This window comes from Acomys minous, assembly GCF_964271855.1.
Source record: "Acomys minous genome assembly, chromosome: 3".
In the NCBI taxonomy this organism is placed as follows: domain Eukaryota; kingdom Metazoa; phylum Chordata; class Mammalia; order Rodentia; family Muridae; genus Acomys; species Acomys minous.
This window is the reverse complement of record NC_140485.1, coordinates 56558029-56575057: the sequence shown is the minus strand read 5'-3', so window position 1 is coordinate 56575057 and position 17029 is coordinate 56558029. Positions and strand designations below refer to the sequence as shown.

General features: G+C 51.8%; 1 protein-coding gene across 1 annotated transcript; it reads right to left on the bottom strand.

The window, feature by feature from the left end:
- Positions 1-12239: 12239 nt before the first annotated feature.
- Positions 12240-14177, bottom strand: SOX18 (SRY-box transcription factor 18). Its single transcript, XM_084777913.1, has 2 exons — positions 13597-14177; positions 12240-13393 (listed from the first exon to the last, which is right to left on the bottom strand). The coding sequence occupies exons 1-2, from the start codon at positions 13934-13936 to the stop codon at positions 12600-12602; spliced, it is 1134 nt and encodes a 377-aa protein (XP_084634039.1). The 5' UTR covers positions 13937-14177; the 3' UTR covers positions 12240-12599.
- Between the last annotated feature and the right edge of the window lie 2852 nt (positions 14178-17029).

The following is a 17029-nucleotide window of genomic DNA, read 5'->3' as shown; positions in this document are numbered from 1 at the left end:
CTGCCCCAGACTTGTCCTTTGATTTAACCAGGCTGACTGCAGCACCCACATAAGCCTGGGTGTTGAGTCTTCCATGCTCTCCCTAAGCAGAGAGAGGTAATGTCCCCCTGGCTCCCTGCCTCATAATAGGATGTGAAACCCGAAGAATTCAAAGAATAGCTTGCCCTGTGCCTGTCAGACAGGTAAACAAGGGACAAAACCCGGCAACCTGCAAGAGCAAGAAACAGCCCTGAAATTCTCCATGCCTTTATTCCTTAGCGCCTTGGTGCGTGTGTGTGTGGCCTGCCCGATGGGAACGCTGAGAGGTGGAGAGACCACAGGACCTTCCCTGACTCCACAGTCATGCACTGTCAGAGCTGGGGTCAGGGTTGGCCCAGGGGAGCTCTGTGCACATCAGTGTGCACTCTGGTAATCTATGGTTCGGATTTCTCATGGCCTCACAAGCCACCTTGGAGCACGAATACAGGACGTTTTGGTTCTGCTTTATGGGGTAAGAGGTAGGGTAGACAAGGACAAGGTGGAATGTGCCAGAGAGGGCCTGAGTACACAGGCCTTCAGCAAAGCCAAGTCTAAATGATTCTTCCCTGTGTGTGCATAGTGAGTGTGTGTGTGTGTGTGAGAGAGAGAGAGAGACAGAGACAAGAGACAGAGACAGTGACAGACAGACAGTGGGGGAGAGAGGGAGAGAGAGAGAGCGCGCGCTCACTCTGATGTGAGGAAATGAAGGGAAGGCTGGTCATTGCAGGATCCTGGCCCTAGGGGGTGGGTGGGTGGTCATCTTGTGCTGGAAAATACCAGTGGAGGAGAGGTGGATGACGGCCTTGGACTGATGACTTATGTTGATAGGCTCTACTGGGCATGCTGGGGCATAGCCAATGACCCAGTGTGGAGAAAAAGGTCTGATTTTGTTGAAATAAAAGCCATAGGGCAGCAGAATAGCTAAAGAGTGGCCAAGTGGGATCTGGAGAAGGTGAGTAACAGTCTGGGTGCTGAGCTGCAGGGGGCAGTGTGAACAGCCCTCCATGGAAATCCCCAGGGACCTATTTTGCAAGGCAATCTGTACTTCTCCTTGCTCCAACTTTAAATCCCACTGGGAAATTGCTCCAGTTCTAGTGAACATCCCACAGCTACTGCCCATTTTGCTGTCCTGTCCTACTGTTTAGAGCAACCAAGCTGGGGAGGTAGGCTACAGAGTGTCCTGGTTCCCACTGTCTCCTCCTCAGCTGAGGACACGGCCTCCTGGGACTGGCCGTGAAGCAGATGCCTCAAGAGTTTCAGGGAGTAAATGCTGATGTCCCAGTCCTGTACCAGATTGCACACTGAGAGGCCGCCTGAACCCTGCACCTGTGCGTCAGGGTCAGGCTTTCCCTGCAGGAGCCCTGAAAACATCAGCCTGTGGTCACCGACCAGCTAGAATGATTCCTCTCATAGGATAAGGACAGGCACATAGTCCTCAGAGAAGCTTGGAGCTGAAAAGTAAGTTGGATGCTACTGAGACCCTAGACCCCGGCTCCTTTAAGCTCAGCTCAGGGACCTAAGTGAGGCCCTGGGCTTCTTTGTAGCTGAGGACACACTTAGCTTAGCCCAGCACAGAAGCTGTACTACAGTCGTTTGCTGGCTGCTATCACCCAGAACAGATCTTGGAGATGCTGAGGCTCAGACACAGGGCTGGAGACTGCTGCTATTATCCTGTATCCACACAAGCCTTTTCAATGCTTGACTTTGAAGGGGGGTGGGGCGATGGCCCAGAAGAAAGGGCTGTGTGAGGATTACAGATGGGACCCCCAAGGCACTGGCCAGGCCTGTGCAATTTCCTGCAACCCAGGAGCCAGGCCTCCATATGTAATCCTGGAAGAAGGGGCCTGGCAGGCTTTGAAGGGAGACTGGGTACCATGGCCTCCCACGACTAGGAGCCTTTGAAAAGAACATCTGGAACTTGGGCAACAGCTACAGCTGACAAGCTAGTTCTTGGGCTTGCAAATCCCAAAGTTAATCTTGACTTTTCAACTTGTATGTTAGCAACCCTGCCCCACCCCCACCCCCATGATGCAGCAGGGAGTGGGCTGTAGCTTCTTCTATGTTAGGACAGCACTCGCCCATCCTGCCACTCACAAGAGCCCACGAGTGTGGCAGAGCTGAGTGAAGGAAGCCATAGCATAGATGTGTCTTCTGTGTGTAGACGTGTAGGTAGAGCTCGCTTTATTTATTTAGGTTTTTACATTTTCAAGACAGGGTTCCTCTGTGTAGCCCTGGCTGTCCTGGAGCCCACTCTGTAGACCAGGCTGGCCCTGAACTCACAGCGATACGCCTGCCTCTGCCTCCCAAGTGCTGGGGTTAAAGGTGTGCGTGCGCCACCACTGTCTGGCCCGCAGGTAGCACTCTAAACTTGGCTAGGGTTCTAAAGCTGGGCTCACTTCAGCTGTTCATGCACTCAAACTGGGACGATACAGAGGAGATTAGCATGGCCACTGTGCAAGTAAGACACACAAATTTGTGAGGCATTCCGTATCTTTCCTAGTTAACAGAGCTGTTTCACACATAATTCTTGGATGAGAGAATGTGTAAGGCCCAGGCCTGGTTCATGTTCATGGTCCTTAGGCCATTCCATGGTGGATACCACACCAACACTGTTAAATCCTGAGGTAAATGTAAAGGGAGATTCAGCTTTACCAACTGCTCAGAATTAAATGACTGCCCTTTCTATGTGAGGGGGTTATTGGAACAAAAAGAAAAGAAAAAACTCTGGGCTCCTAGAAGGACAGCACTGTGGACAGGGCCTTGGAGGAGGAAACATCTGCCCCAGACCTGGAGAGTGCTGGCCTTGTGGGCCTCTGGGCATCAGGCCTAGTGTTGGATCCCAAGACCTGCAGGTGTTGAAGAAGGCGGCCTGCTTCAGCTACAGCTAACTGGGAATAAACAAGGACCTCCACTCCGGAAACACATAATACTAGGCTGGGGATGGGGGGGGGGGGGAAGAGTGAAGCAGGTGTTGAGGCCCATTGTCCCTGCCAGTGACCCTTCAGGACCTGGGGGCAGTGTGCAAGGGACAGTCCCTACCCTGCCCCCTTCTCAGGAAGGCTTAGCTTTGTAAACTCAGAAACACCCACACATGCCACACACACCCCACGCACCCCCACGCACCCCACACACACACTCCACACACACACCTCCCCACACAGACACACTCACATACACACACACACACACACACACACACACACACACACACACACACACCCCACACCCCGCTTGACTCTGGAATAACCAGCAAAGAGGTCACACCTGCTATGGAAGTGAGTTCTTGTTTGGATGGAAGTGGGAAGGTCAGGCCTTTGGCAGCTGTGTGGTGGTGCCGTGCCTGTTGTGGGGGAAGTGGACATCCTGGGCTTCCAGCTCCTGGGTCACCTCCTTGCTGTGCAGATTGGATCTCTGCTGCTGTCTGTGGAGGCGACATCAGTCTGACGAACCCTGGGGACTTTAATGGTGCCCTGGCTAGGCCCAGCTGGATACCTATCCAGCTGTGACAGCTTGTGGTCCAAGAGAGGGACAGGCGGGTGCTCCCCAGGTGAGTAGGCTCAGTCCTTGGACTGCCCCTGGCGCCCCCTACCCGGCACAAGGCCAGGGGTCAGGGCTGCAGGGCAAGATAAGCCCGGCTTCCTGCTCTTACTCCCAGAGCTGCGGCTCCCAACGCTTCCTGTTTTCTGGAGGGCAGACAGGGGTGTGGGAGACTGGACAAGGTGGTGGGGGCTGGGGTCACGGGACAGAAGGTGGGGCTACAGGGGAGGGGGGGGGTTACAGGAGATGGGATGAAGTCATGGAGGGGCCGGGCAAGGATACAGGGTGAGGCAGAGGAGTGAGGGCAGATTGCTGGGAACTGGGTAGAGTTGTAGGGGCCAGGGTTATGGGTGACGTGTCCCCAGAGTCAGCAGTGGGAGCCTGGGTTGTGGGACACAAAGTAGAGTTGTGAGGAGCCAAACCCAAGAGAAGGAATGAAGTCGTGAGTTGGGGGTTGGAGGAAACACTGTGAGGTCCTGGGAACAGAAGCCCAGGAGCCTGAAGGGCGCTGTGGACCTGGGGTGTGCTTAGGCCCTGCCTTTTCCAGGCCCTCAGAAACAACTACATCTAGGCACGCTGTCCCCTCCCTGGTGAGTTCCTTTCCTATCGGGAGCAGAAGTTTTGTAGACTGGATAGTGGCTGAATAGACCCCAGGGGATCTTAGTTCGGAGCCAGGCAAGGTGGTGCACGCTTTGAATCCCAGCGCTTGGGAGGCAAAAGCAGGCTGAGCTCTGTAAATGCGAGGCCAGCTTGATCTCCATAGAAGTTCCAAAACAGCCGAGTGGTAGAGAGACCCTGTCTCAATGAATGAAGGAATGAATGAATATAAAAAAGAAAACAAACAGAAAAAGATCAGTTAGGAGCAGCTTCTGTAGCACATGGGTGTGTGGTTCTTACCTATTGCTCAGATATATAATTTTTTTTTTTTTTTGGTTTTTTGAGACAGGGTCTCTCTGTGTAGCCTTGGCTGTCCTAGACTCGCTTTGTAGACCAGGCTGGCCTCGAACTCACAGCGATCCACCTGCCTCTGCCTCCCGAGTGCTGGGATTAAAGGTGTGCGCCACCACGCCCAGCTCTACAATTTTGTTTTTTTGTTTTTCGAGACAGAATTTCTCTGTGTAGCCCTGGCTGTTCTGGAACTCAATGTGTTAAGAAAGACTGTATTACAGATTCAGTTAGAGCACTCTCATTAAAATGTCTTAAATTTATACTTTTAGCTGGGCAGGCTCATGCCTTTGCGCGAGCCTTTAATCCCAGCACTCAGGAGGCAGAGGGAGGCTGATCTTTGTGTTCAAGGCCAGCCTGGTCAACAGAGTGAGTCCAGGACAGCCAAGGCTACATAGAGAAACCCCGTCTTAGAAAAACAAGCAAGCAAAAACAAAACAACAACAACAACAAAAAAAAACAATTGTTAAATGAATCCTGGAGACTCAAGAGATGTCTTTGCTGCTCAAAATATTTTACTGCTTTTCAGAGGACCCAGGTTCAGTTCCCAGTCACCCACATCGGGCATCTCACAGTTACTTATAACTCTAGCTCAAGGGGGTTTGACACCCTCTGGTCTCCAAGGGCACATGCGTGCAGACATTATTATGTTTTAATTTATATGTATTATTTATATTATTGGTAGGCCCAGCTAGTGATCAATCAAGACACAGACACTTGTTATATTTTAAACCAGCCTTAGTTAACCTGGGGCAGGGCAGATATCAATCCTCTAAACTACCTCCCAGAGTGGGGCAGGCATGGGATCCCTGCCTCAGTCCCATGCCATCTGTTCTTAATAACCACTGTCAAGCTACCTCTCATCTATAATCCCAAATCCTTGTTTATGTTTTTTATCTGGGCTAGATTTTTCATACATGCCACCAGTCATGTGCTTCTCCTCCAGCTAACCCATGTGGCTTTTCTCTCTTCACTTTAGGTCTCTCTCTTTCTACTCCTGGTGGTCTTCTCCCCCCACCCCTCACCCCCACAGTCCCCCCCCCCCCCCAGGATTTCTCTCTCTCTAAGCCCCACCTATCTCCTTTCCCCTGCCCAGGTGAGATGACTTTTTATTAAACAAAAAGTGGGTCACACAGACAAACAGTAATTAACATCAAAATACATCAGACGATCCCCCAGCAAGACATGGTGTACATAAACTCATGCAGGCACACACACATGCACATAAACATGAATACATAAATAAAATATTTTTAAAAAGTAAATCCTGGGCTGGAGAGATAGCTCAGCAATTAAGAGCACTAACTGCTCAAGTTTGACTTCTAGTACTCATTTCAGGTGGCTCATGACTGTCTGTGATACACACACACACACACACACACACACACACACACACACACACACATTCAGGAAGCAGAGACAGATCTGTAACAGAAGTTTTGGTTCTTTGTAAACTCAGTTATATAAATATGTCTTGTTTTAATCCCAAGTGTGAGAGTTTAGTTTGGGCTTTAGTTGGTCCACAGCTGATATGTGTCGTCTTCAAGGCATGGTCTTTGCCAGCTGGTAATGGCCGGCCTGGTGTGTCACTGAGGGGGGTGGGTGTGGTCTAGGACTCTGAGGAAGATGAACAGGAGAGCATGGAGAGAGAGAAAGCGTGGCTTGTGGTGATGGCCTGAGGCCTGTAGCCGGTTGCAGAGACCAGAGACCGGTGTGGTGGACGGAGAGAAACGTTTCAAAGCAGCGACTCAGAGGAGACTGCTTGCTGCATCTGCTGCTGAAGGAGATTGGTGTTGCCCCAAAAGAACCCATTGACCCTAAAGAGCCGAGAGAAGTAAAGGGGTCTGTGCCCCCTCCCCACTTTCTTATACCCAGGGTTAAGAGGTTGGTGGAAGGGAGGTAGAGGCTTCAATACCCCAAATAAAATAGAGTTTAAAAACAAGCATCAACGCAGATCGCCGAGTTCAAGAGCCATAAAGATACTGTGAAGGGGCCGGGTGTGGTGGTGCACACCTTTAATCCAAGCACTCGGGAGGCAGAGGATCTCTGTGAGTTCAAAGCCAGCCTGGTTTACAAAGGGCATAAACTTTGTCTCAAAAAACAAAAACAAAAAACAAAAAAGAAGAAGAAGAAGAAGAAGAAGAAGAAGAAGAAGAAGAAGAAGAAGAAAAAGAAGAAGAAGAAGAAGAAGAAGAAGAAGAAGAAGAAGAAGAAGAAGAAGAAGAAGAAGAAGAAGAAGAAGAAGAAGAAGAAGAAGAAAGAATTAACATTTGAATACACAAAACCATCTTCAAACAGAGACCACCTGGTCTGTATAGCCAGACCAAGCCAGCCTGGAGGTACATAGTAAGATCTTGTCTCCAAGCAAGCAAGCATTATGTATATATATATATATACACACACACACATATATATATATATTATATGGCTGTTAATATGTTTTACCTGTCTGTATCTATATCTATAACTGTTAGATAGTTAAGATGTACTTTAGATAAAGCTTCTAGTTTTAATTTGAAATATAATTATCTTATTCAAAAGAAAGTGTTTTCTAAATCTGTAGTTATAACAATAGTTATAATAAGACATTAAAGAAAGATCAAGTGACTGGGCTTGGTGGTGCATACCTTTAATCCAAGCACTCAGAAAGCAGAGGCAGGTGGATCACTGTGAGTTCGAGGCCAGCCTGGTCTCAAAAGTGAGTCCAGGACAGCCAAGCCTACACAGGGAAACCCTGTCTCGAACAACAACAACAACAACAGAAAGATCAAGTGACCAGGCTTGGTGGTACACACCTTTAATGCCAGCACTCAGCAGATCCAGAGGCTGACTGATCTCTATGAGTTCGAGTTAATCTGTAGAGCTCGAGTTAATCTGTAGAGCAAGTCCAGAACAGCCAAAGCTGCATAGAGAAACTTTGTCTTGAAAAACCAAAAATAAAATAAAAATTTAAAAAAGAAATCAAGTGGGAGGCAGAGGCAGGAGGATTGCTGTGAGTTCAAGGCTAGCCTGGTCTAAAAAGCAAGTCCACCCCTACCCAGATCTAGCCAATGGTCAGAATATTCTCCACAGTAGAGTGGAGAGTGGGATATGACTTTTTCACGTACTCTGGTGCCTCACCTTTGACCATGTCCCCTGGAGGGGGAGACCTGGTGGCACTCAGAGGAAGGACAGCAGGTTACCAAGAAGAGACTTGATACCCTATGAGCATATACAGGGGGAGGTAATCCCCCTCAGGAACAGTCATAGGGGAGGGTAATAAGGGGAAAATGGAAGGGAGGGAAGAATGGGAGGATACAAGGGGTGGGATAACCATTGAGATGTAACAAGAATTAATAAAAAAAAAAAAAAGCAAGTCCAGGACAGCCAAGGCTAACACAGATCGTGTCTCGAAAAATCAGAAAAAACAAACAAAACAAAACAAAAAACAAATAAACAAACAAAAACCATCAAGTGAAGAAAAAGATATATTTTGGTAAAAGAAGACTAAAGAAAAGAACTGATTCTGGCTATGAAAGGAGTTTGTATAATAAAATAAAGATTGTTCCAAAATACAAATAGACAAGAGCAAAGTCAGAAGATGTGTACTGTAGAAGGACTGTGAGGATTAAATTTAAAGAATGCGGACATAGCCACAACTAAGTTGATTATAAGATAAAGGCCTTAAAATTTTTCAAGGTAGGAATTCAATATCCTAAGATAAAATTAATGCTGGATTCTCCTTTATAACAGTAAGAGTTTTCCTAACTATTAATATATTCTTAATAAATGTTACCCAGACAGCAACAACAAAAACTGGCCTGGAGGCTAGAGAGATGGTTAAGTGTAGAAGATCAGAGTTCATTTCCCAGAACCCACACTGTGTGGCTGACAGCTGCCTGTAAGTCCAGCTCCAGGGGCCTCTGATCCCTCTGGCCTCTGTGGGTACCTGCACTCCTGTGCACACCCCCACTCACATTGCACAAATTTTAAAATAAAAATAACTGGCTTTTAAAAGCAGATTTTTTTTATTACTTTATGAATGAGACATTTAAAAACCTATGGTTAGATTTTATTTTTATATGCTTTATGCATTTTCTCATTGGTCCTGACCCTCACTTGCTGGATGTCCATTGCATTAACAGTAGGGAAAATTCTGTTTAAAATAATTATTTCTTGCTGAAGAAATGGCTTGGTGATTAAGAAAGCCTGTTACCTTTGCAGCTGACCTGGGTTCAGCTCCCAGCACCACCATGTTGCATGCCTGTAACTCTAGCTCCAAGGGGATCTGAGGCTTCCAGCTTCCGTGGATGCCTGCCCACACATACATGTGCGCACACAGACACCACACCATACACAAGGAAATCTTTAAAGGAAGCACCTACACACCATCTTACAACCATTTGTAACTGCAGTCCCACGGGATCTAACACCCTCTTTTGGCCTCCAAGGGTACCAAGTATGTCTATGGCACACAGGCGTACATGTAAGCAAAACACCCATACACATAAAAATAAAGAATTTTAAAGAGTAAATCCTTAGATCAGGGGTCCAGTGTGTACGACATGTCTGACAGCCTTGAGGTTGAGCCCCGGGACCCATATGCCGGCGTCATGCATGACTGTGCACTTACATACGTGCACATAAAAAAATTTTTTTTCCGGTTTTTCCAGACAAGGTCTCTCTGTGTAGCCTTGGCTATCCTGGACTCACTTTGTAGACCAGGCTGGCCTCGAACTCACGGCGATCGCCTGCCTCTGACTCCCAAGTTCTGGGATTACAGGCGTGCGCCACCATGCCCAGCTAAAAATTTTTTCAAATGCAATCTTGGAAAAGAATGGGAGCTGGAGAGACGGTTCAGTGGTTCAGAGCACTAATTCTTGCAGAGGACTCAGGTTCAGTTCTCAGTGACCACATGATGACACTGTCATTCCAGTTTCATGGGATCTGATGCCCTCTTCTGGTCTCCACAGACACTGTATGCATATGGTACACATGCACACATTTAGGTAAAACACTCATACATGTAAAATAAAAGTAAAGAAAAAATTTTTTCGAGACAGGGTTTCTCTGTGTTAGCCTTGGCTGTCCTGGACTTGCTTTGTAGACCAGGCTGGTCTCGAACTTACAGTGATCAGCCTGCCTCTTCCTCCTGAGTGCTGGATTTAAGGCATGCGCCACCAAGCCCAGCTAAATTAAACAACTCTTTACAAGAACTTTAAAAAAAATTTTAAATTGATAAACTCGGGATGGAGAGATGGCTCAGAGGTTAAGAGCAGTGATTGCTCTTCCAGAGGTCCTGAGTTCAGTTCCCAGCAACCACATGGTGGCTCACAACCATGTATACTGTGATCTGGTGCCCCCTTTTGGCCTGCAGGTGTGTATGCAGACAGAGCACAGTATACATAATAATAAATAAATACATCTTTTAAAAAATAGATAAACTCGTAAGGTAGAAAGCTGTTTGTTGTTTTGAGAGGCAGGGAAGTAATGGGTTTCTAAGACGGTAAGAAGCCTCTGAAATCTCGTAGTAGTAACGGTTCCCAAGTCTGGACTTTCTCAGATCATGTAACTTTGCACTGAAGGTTTTGTGTAGGAGAGCAGAGTGCTTCCTAGGTGCCCTTCCTCCAAGCGGGACAGCAGAAGGCAAGTGGGGCCTAGTTTGGAACAAGTTCAAGTTGGAGCAAGTCCTGGGTGGAGCGGAAGCCAGTGGGTGTTTCTGGAGTGCAGCGGAGGTTGGAGCTGGGAAGCTTAGATCTCAAGCAGACATCGCCCCCCCGCCCCCTCCCACCCACCCCCCTCCACCCCCACCTTACCCCTACCCCTCCCGCCCCCCCCCAACCCTCTGTCTGCCCCGTCTTGACCTTGTTGGGGCAGGAGTCTTTGGGTGGCATGTGACTGCTGGGGAGACCCTCACCTGTTTTCAGCCGTATCTCTGCCTGGGGATTTCTTGGCATGCCACCCAGGCTGCTCCAGGGACAGACAGACTGTTCAACGGCTGAGAAGGGGTGGGAACGGAAGCGCAGATCTTTTGGGCAAGGGGGTCCTAGTCTATGAGTCTACCTGGAAGGGCGGCGGTTCAGTCTTGGGAGAGGGGTGAGGAAGGTCTTCTCGGGCAGGATGATAGGAGTCGCCCAAGCCCACGCCCACGCCCACCCCGCCCACCCCGCCCAGCCTGTCATTGACCCACGCTGCCGTTGGTGACGTGATCCTACTTCTGTCCCTTTCTGAGCCTGCTCTGGGGGACTCGCTGCCCTTTGGAACTTGTACATTTGAGCTTACCCCTAACTGGACCCTTACTAGCCTCCTTCCCTGACAATTGGGAAAAGGTCTTCTGGGGAGCACACTGTCCTCCCCGTCTTCTCTCCACAGAGACAGTGGGACCCCATCAGTACCCTTGGGGCTTCCACCTTACTAATTAAAGGGACAGGACCCTCTGTGGAAATAAAAGTATAGAACAGTATAGAACCTAGAACTGAGGAAGTGCCCTGGACCTGGGAATGTTCCTTGGGTCTGCTCTGGGCTGTCTGTCCTATTTTCTTGGTGTGTCCATAGGTTGATGGGAAAATGCCCCAGTCTGAGGAGATACACACTTGGGGACTGCTCCCATGAATTCAGGCAGCAGGACTGGTCAGGCCCGTCTTCTCCCTTTGCTTGGAGCTTGTCTGGTTTTGTTCTTTCCACGCATCCCTGTCCTCTGCCATCGAGTGCTGCTCACAGAGGACAGGGCCCCACGCGCAGCTCCCCTCACACCGTTATTTGAGGTATGTAATTCATATTGGCCAATGTAGAGATGATATCACCTTGCTTTAGAGGCCGAACACTCCTAAGAGATTCCCCACTTCTTGTGTACCCCTCCCTAAATATGCTGGGGGGTGCATAGACCCACGTGATCATCTAGCCCCAGGTTTGTTGCAGGTGAGTCACACGTAGCCACCCTTTGTGGAAAGCCGTATGTTTACATAGTCCTGCTAGGTGTTTTACTCTCCCACGTGGATCAATCAGCCAACATCGCTGGGCATATGGGGGTAGGACAGGCTTCTGCTCCAGGACTGAGAGCTTCTGGTTAAGGAGGTTTGCTAGATACAGTGTGTGTGTGTGTGTGTGTGTGTGTGTGTGCGCGTGTGTGTATATATGTGTGTATATGAGTGCGTGCGTGTGTGTGTGTGTGTGTGTGTGTGTGTGTTCCTTCTCTAGATGCTTATGCTTGTCCAGTAAGAGACTTTGAAAAGGAGATGGTCTGGAGAGAGCCCCCCCATCCCCCACCCCCCTCCTCCTGGAAGGAGCCCAAGCATAGCTAATGTGGTGAAGCTCAAGCTAGGGGCTTCTACACATCGCTGTCCTCTGTCATCCAGTGCTGCTTACAGAGGCCAGGGTCCCACGTGCAGCTCCCCTCACACCATTATTTGGGATATGTGACGAAGTTTGAGCACTGCCTGGGCCACTAGGACTAAGCCAGGTCCCCTGGGGGAGTAGGGGTGCCATGGTGCCACCTCTTTTGGGGAATACCTGCTGGGATCTGGTAATGTGTCTGCACTGGTGTCAGCCCTGCAGTTCTGCCTAAGTGAAGAATGCTGTCCCGGGCAACGCCTAGGTTTGCAGAAGGGAAAATGCAGGCTGATGGCTGATGGCATCTGTGAGCCAAGCTGGAAGGACGGAGGGCAGCTGTGTGGCTAAGGAAAAAGCAAAGTAATCTCTGTGGCCAGTGTCTATAGGAAACATCGTTGTTCCTTACGCACGGATGCTAGTGCTCACTGAAACCCTTTTTAAAGAAAACTGTTTAATTAAAAATTAAATATATTGTATTATATATGTATATATAATATATAAAGGCAAAGTAAAAAATACAGTCTCCTTCTAGGAAATACATAGCAGAAGAAATGAATTAGATGGTTCAAAAACGTAACCCTGGCAGAGGTTCCTAGGGAAGGCCCAACACATAGGAACCCCCACAAGGGAGGTGTGTGAATGAGGGGACAACAGAGGTGGTGACAGAAGTGGTACCTTTAGGCCATGAGCTCTAAAGGCTGCTGCATAGCCTAACATACATATGCGAAAGGAAGCAGGCAGGGCCCTGCCGCTTGGCCACATGCGGAAGCGCTGAAAGGCAAGGACAGCGACTAGCCTGAGATGCAGGCGCTGTAGTAGACGGCGCTGCTGGCGTCAGACAGCGCAGAAATGAGGCTGCTCTCCTCCGGGCAGGACATGGCGCGAGGACCCAGTTTGGCCAGTGCCACGTGGTAAGGGAGTGTAGTGGCATCCGGTCGAGTCCGGCTGCAGTTGAGATACTGGTCGAATTCGGTGAGGTCTACATCAGCCCAAAGGTCAGCGGTAGGCTCCAGTTGCTCTGTGCCCTCAAGAGGTGGGGCCTCAGGTGGTGGTGAAAGAGGGTTGGGGTATGGGCCCGGAGTGCCCAGGGTGCCATAGTAGAGGCCCGCGAGCGGCGCGGCAGGCGGCGCTGTCCTGAGCGCCTCAGCCAGGGGCGCCCCGTAGCAGAAGCTCGGGTCCCGTGCCAGCTCGGGGGCATAGGGTGCCCGGAACGCCCGCAGTGCGCAGTCCTCGGGCGCCAAAGGCGGTGGGAAGAAGGAGGCCTCGCCAGGCTCCAGGCCGTCCAGAGGCGAGCGCTCGGGAGTGGGTAGCCCCAAACCATCGAACTCCGCACCCAGCGTGGGTAGCTCGCGGAAGGGGCGGACCGAGCCTGGTGCTGCAGCGAAGGGTTCGGGCGGCGCAGATGGCTGCACGAGGCCCGGGAGCAAGAGGCCAGGCTCCAGCCTCCGGGCCTTGCGCGCCTGTTTTTTGCGGCGAGGCCGGTACTTGTAGTTGGGATGGTCGCGCAAATGCTGCACACGCAGCCGTTCGGCCTCTTCCACGAAGGGTCGCTTCTCTGCCGTGTTCAGCTCCTTCCACGCTTTGCCTGTGAGCAAAGGGAGCCTGTTAGTGGACCGTGGTAGGGCGCACGACCAACCAACTCTGCGTGCGCCCTGGGCGCGCAGCACGAATGTGGCTTAGACCCTAGCGACCGGCCCTGGAGCCTGGGATCTCGACCCCCTCCCAAATCGCCCCTCCCCACCCCCACCCCCACCCCCCGCCGGCCCACTCGGTGCTTTCGGCTCTCACCCAGCATCTTGCTCAGCACTGCGTTGTGCAGATCCGGGTTTTGCTGCGCCAGTCGCTTGCGCTCGTCCTTCGCCCACACCATGAAAGCGTTCATGGGCCGCCGGATGCGCAACTCGTCAGCCGTCTGGCGCTCCCCGCGGCCAAAGCCATAGCGCCCAGACTCGGGGCTGCGCGGTGGGCTCCGCTGAAGGCTGGACGGCGAGGCAGGCGAGGGTGGCGAGACGTTGGTGACAGGAAGGCCGCGCGGCTCAGCAGCGGCTCCGAGTCCGGGGGCCCATGCACAGTCGCGGCGGGAGGGCGGGTCGTCCTGTGCGCCGTAGCCGGGCGGCGATCTCTGCATTCCAGCTGGGCAAGGCCTGGGCGGAACGCGGCGCGGGAGCGCAGAAGACAGTGGCAGGCACTGCGAAGCCGAGTACGGAGGGCTGGAGGACGTCGGGTGGATAGTGGGGACTTGGTAGCTTCGTGCCAGGAAGGCATCGCAGATATAGAGACACCGGGCCAATCCACAGCAGAGCGGGCGGGCCGGGGCGGGGCTGCCCCCCTCCGCGGTGGCTCCCTTTCTTCTTCCCAGCAGGATCCCTCTGAGGCCTCCCCAGAGCGGAGCCCACCCCACCCCCGCTCTAAAGAAGAGACCCCAGAGTGGGAGAGGGCTGCTGGTGTGGGCTGGAGCTCAGAAGGAGGGGTCCCCTAGGGTTGTCAGGTTTCAGAGAGAGCTGCCACCCCACCCACGGAGACAGGCCCCTGGGCAGGAATGAGGGGAGGGGACAGAGGCGTTAGACTGGATGAAGGGAGATTTATTTTAGCACCAAGTTATAGGGTTGGGGGGTGGGGGTCACTTTAATCGTGCACCCCGGGAAAAGGGATGGGATTTTAGAGATGTTCTTTCCTCTTGCTGTCCGTTGACCCTCCTAGCAGTTCCAGTGCCTCTCCCCAGTGGACCTTTTTTTCCTCACCCGGACCTTGTCCACAAGGGAAACGTAGAGTGGAGGACACAGATGCTTCTCAGGGCTGCTGTAGCTGGTTTCCCTGCCCAGGCCAGACAGTTGTCCCAAGAAAAGACGAAGGCACCTGGGCAGGTGAGGCAGAGGAAAACTGGGAGTTCTCCAAAGAAGCTATCATTCGTTTTCTTTTTTCTATCTCTCCAACCTCTCCGCCAGGAAAGGAAGGATCTGGGGCCCGAGAAACTGATGGCTTTCTCCTGAGAGCTGCCCTCCTCCACCGCCAAGTGTAACTGTAGGGCAAAATCCAGTGTCCTTGGCAGCTGTCTGTGACAGGCCGGGAACTCCATCCACACGTACCCTGGACACTCTGCAGCCTTCCCTGTCAGGTCAAGATACCCGACCCGGAGCACTGAGAGAGCCCCGGTGGCTTCTGGGGCTGCCCATGAGTCCCACAGCACCCTGTGCTGTTGCTGAGTACTCCCTTTCTTTCTGAGTACTCTTACCATGGAGAGATGCCCTCAGACTTAAAGGACGGTGATATTTTGTCCCGTAAGTATGGCAATAAAGGGCCCATTAGAGGCCGTGCACCTGCTGCAGGGGCACAAATTCTGAGTAGGGTGGAGGTACTGAAGCGACTCAACACTTCCTCAGAAGGGAGGTGGTGTGTGTGGACACCACGGTGAGAATGCTTACAGGACCTTGCCAGCGGTCAGCTCCCGTTAGCCAGGCCTAGGTGGATGCGTGGACTGAACAGTGGGTGCAGGAGGATGATGGTGAGTGAGGAGGGCACGAGCCATGTGAAGATTTTCATTTTGAGAATGGGCACAAAGCGGGCGTGGTGGCGCACGCCTTTAATCCCAGCACTCGGGAGGCAGAGGCAGGTGGATCGTTGTGAGTTCGAGGCCAGCCTGGTCTACAAAGTGAGTCTAAGTCAGCCAAGGCTACACAGAGAAACCCTGTCTCGAAAAGCAAAACAAAACAACAAAACAAAACAGGAGACTGGGCACAAAGGACTGGAGGTGGAGACGGGAGAGGTGGAGTGATTAGTGGTTGGGTGCTTGTCTGGCACACAGTAGGTCCTAGGTTCTGTCTTCAGTGCCACAAAGAAACAAAGGACCAGAGCTACCCCGACACGGCGGCCTCTTCCATCAGCTTTTGTCAGAAGTTACCTTTACTCCATAGCTGTGGGTACAGGCTGGGCTCCCCAGAGCCTGACTTGGCCAGGGCAGTAGCTATTTTGAGATGATGTTCGCTGGAGTTCTAGGAAAGGCTCTTCAGTCTTCAGCTGCAGCCTCACATGTTGCGGTGGGCTCAGAATTCTGGGACAGCTCAGAATCAGCCTCATGCTCTGGACGGAATATCCGGCATTACCTCACTGTCCCCCTCCATGGCCCTCTAGCAGTCATCTCTCCTGGCACCGGCCAATGACCCTCCTCTTACTCAGATGTCAGGCTGTCATATCCTGTGAGCTGGGCAGGAGCCTGCTGGGTGCTCCTTTTTCTCTCTAGGGTCAGGCTACCCTCACTGCCCACTGCTTGGCAGCAGTGATGCTGGCGACTCCCACCCTCCTTCCAGATGGGGCAACAATGGGGGAGGTGGCTTCAGTCTGCCAGCAGGGTGGCCCTGACCTTGGAGCCCCAGGGCTGGAGAGACTCCCCAAGGCTGTACAGGGCTGCTGTGGGTGTGGCCAGCTATGCTAGGAGAGGGACATTCCTTGTGAATGTCTGTGTCTGTGTGTGGTCTGTGTGTGTTGTGTGTGTGTGTGTGTGTGTGTGTGTGTGTGTCTGTGTCTGTCAGGTTCCCAGGGTGTGGGGTGAGGTGGGCCCTAGTGCCAGAGACTGCCCAAGTCCTTGTGAGTCAAACATGATGGACTCTCCTATAAGGGTATAGTCCTCAGGGGTTGAGGACTGAAAGTTCTACTCAAGAAAAAAAAAAAAGTCCTCAGTACCCAAGGAAGGGACCCCTAAGGCTTTAGAGGAACAGCTGTAGCTCTGGAGGGGCATTCTAATGTGGAACCCCGCTTCAGCCTAGCTTGGCTCAGATGGACACCTACCCATGACAGGAGCTTGTCTATAGCCCCAGCCCCTAGAAAGTAGGAATCGCCGGGTAAACCTTTTCAGCCAGTATGGGGCTGGCTTAGGTGTCAAGTAGACCCTATGCTCCTGTCTTCCCTGACTGTACCCCTTCCTCAGCCTTCCTGGACCCAGGCCTCTGAGAGACCTGCAAAGAATGCTGGGTAGTTCGCCTTGGTGGCTATGGTGGGGGATTGGCTTGGCTCTGCTCCGCCTGGGGGTGGCGAGACCTCCCAAGCACTGCCTGGGCACAGACCTCCCAGGCTCCCCACCAGACAGCTCTGGCTGCTGTACAACAGCGAGGCTGGGACCAATTACATAGTCCTGCAGGGCTTGGACCCTCCCACTCCCAAAGGGTGGGGTGGGGTCCCTGTCTCAGGGCAATGGAGCTCCAGGTGGACGGACTGCAAGCTCAGACGC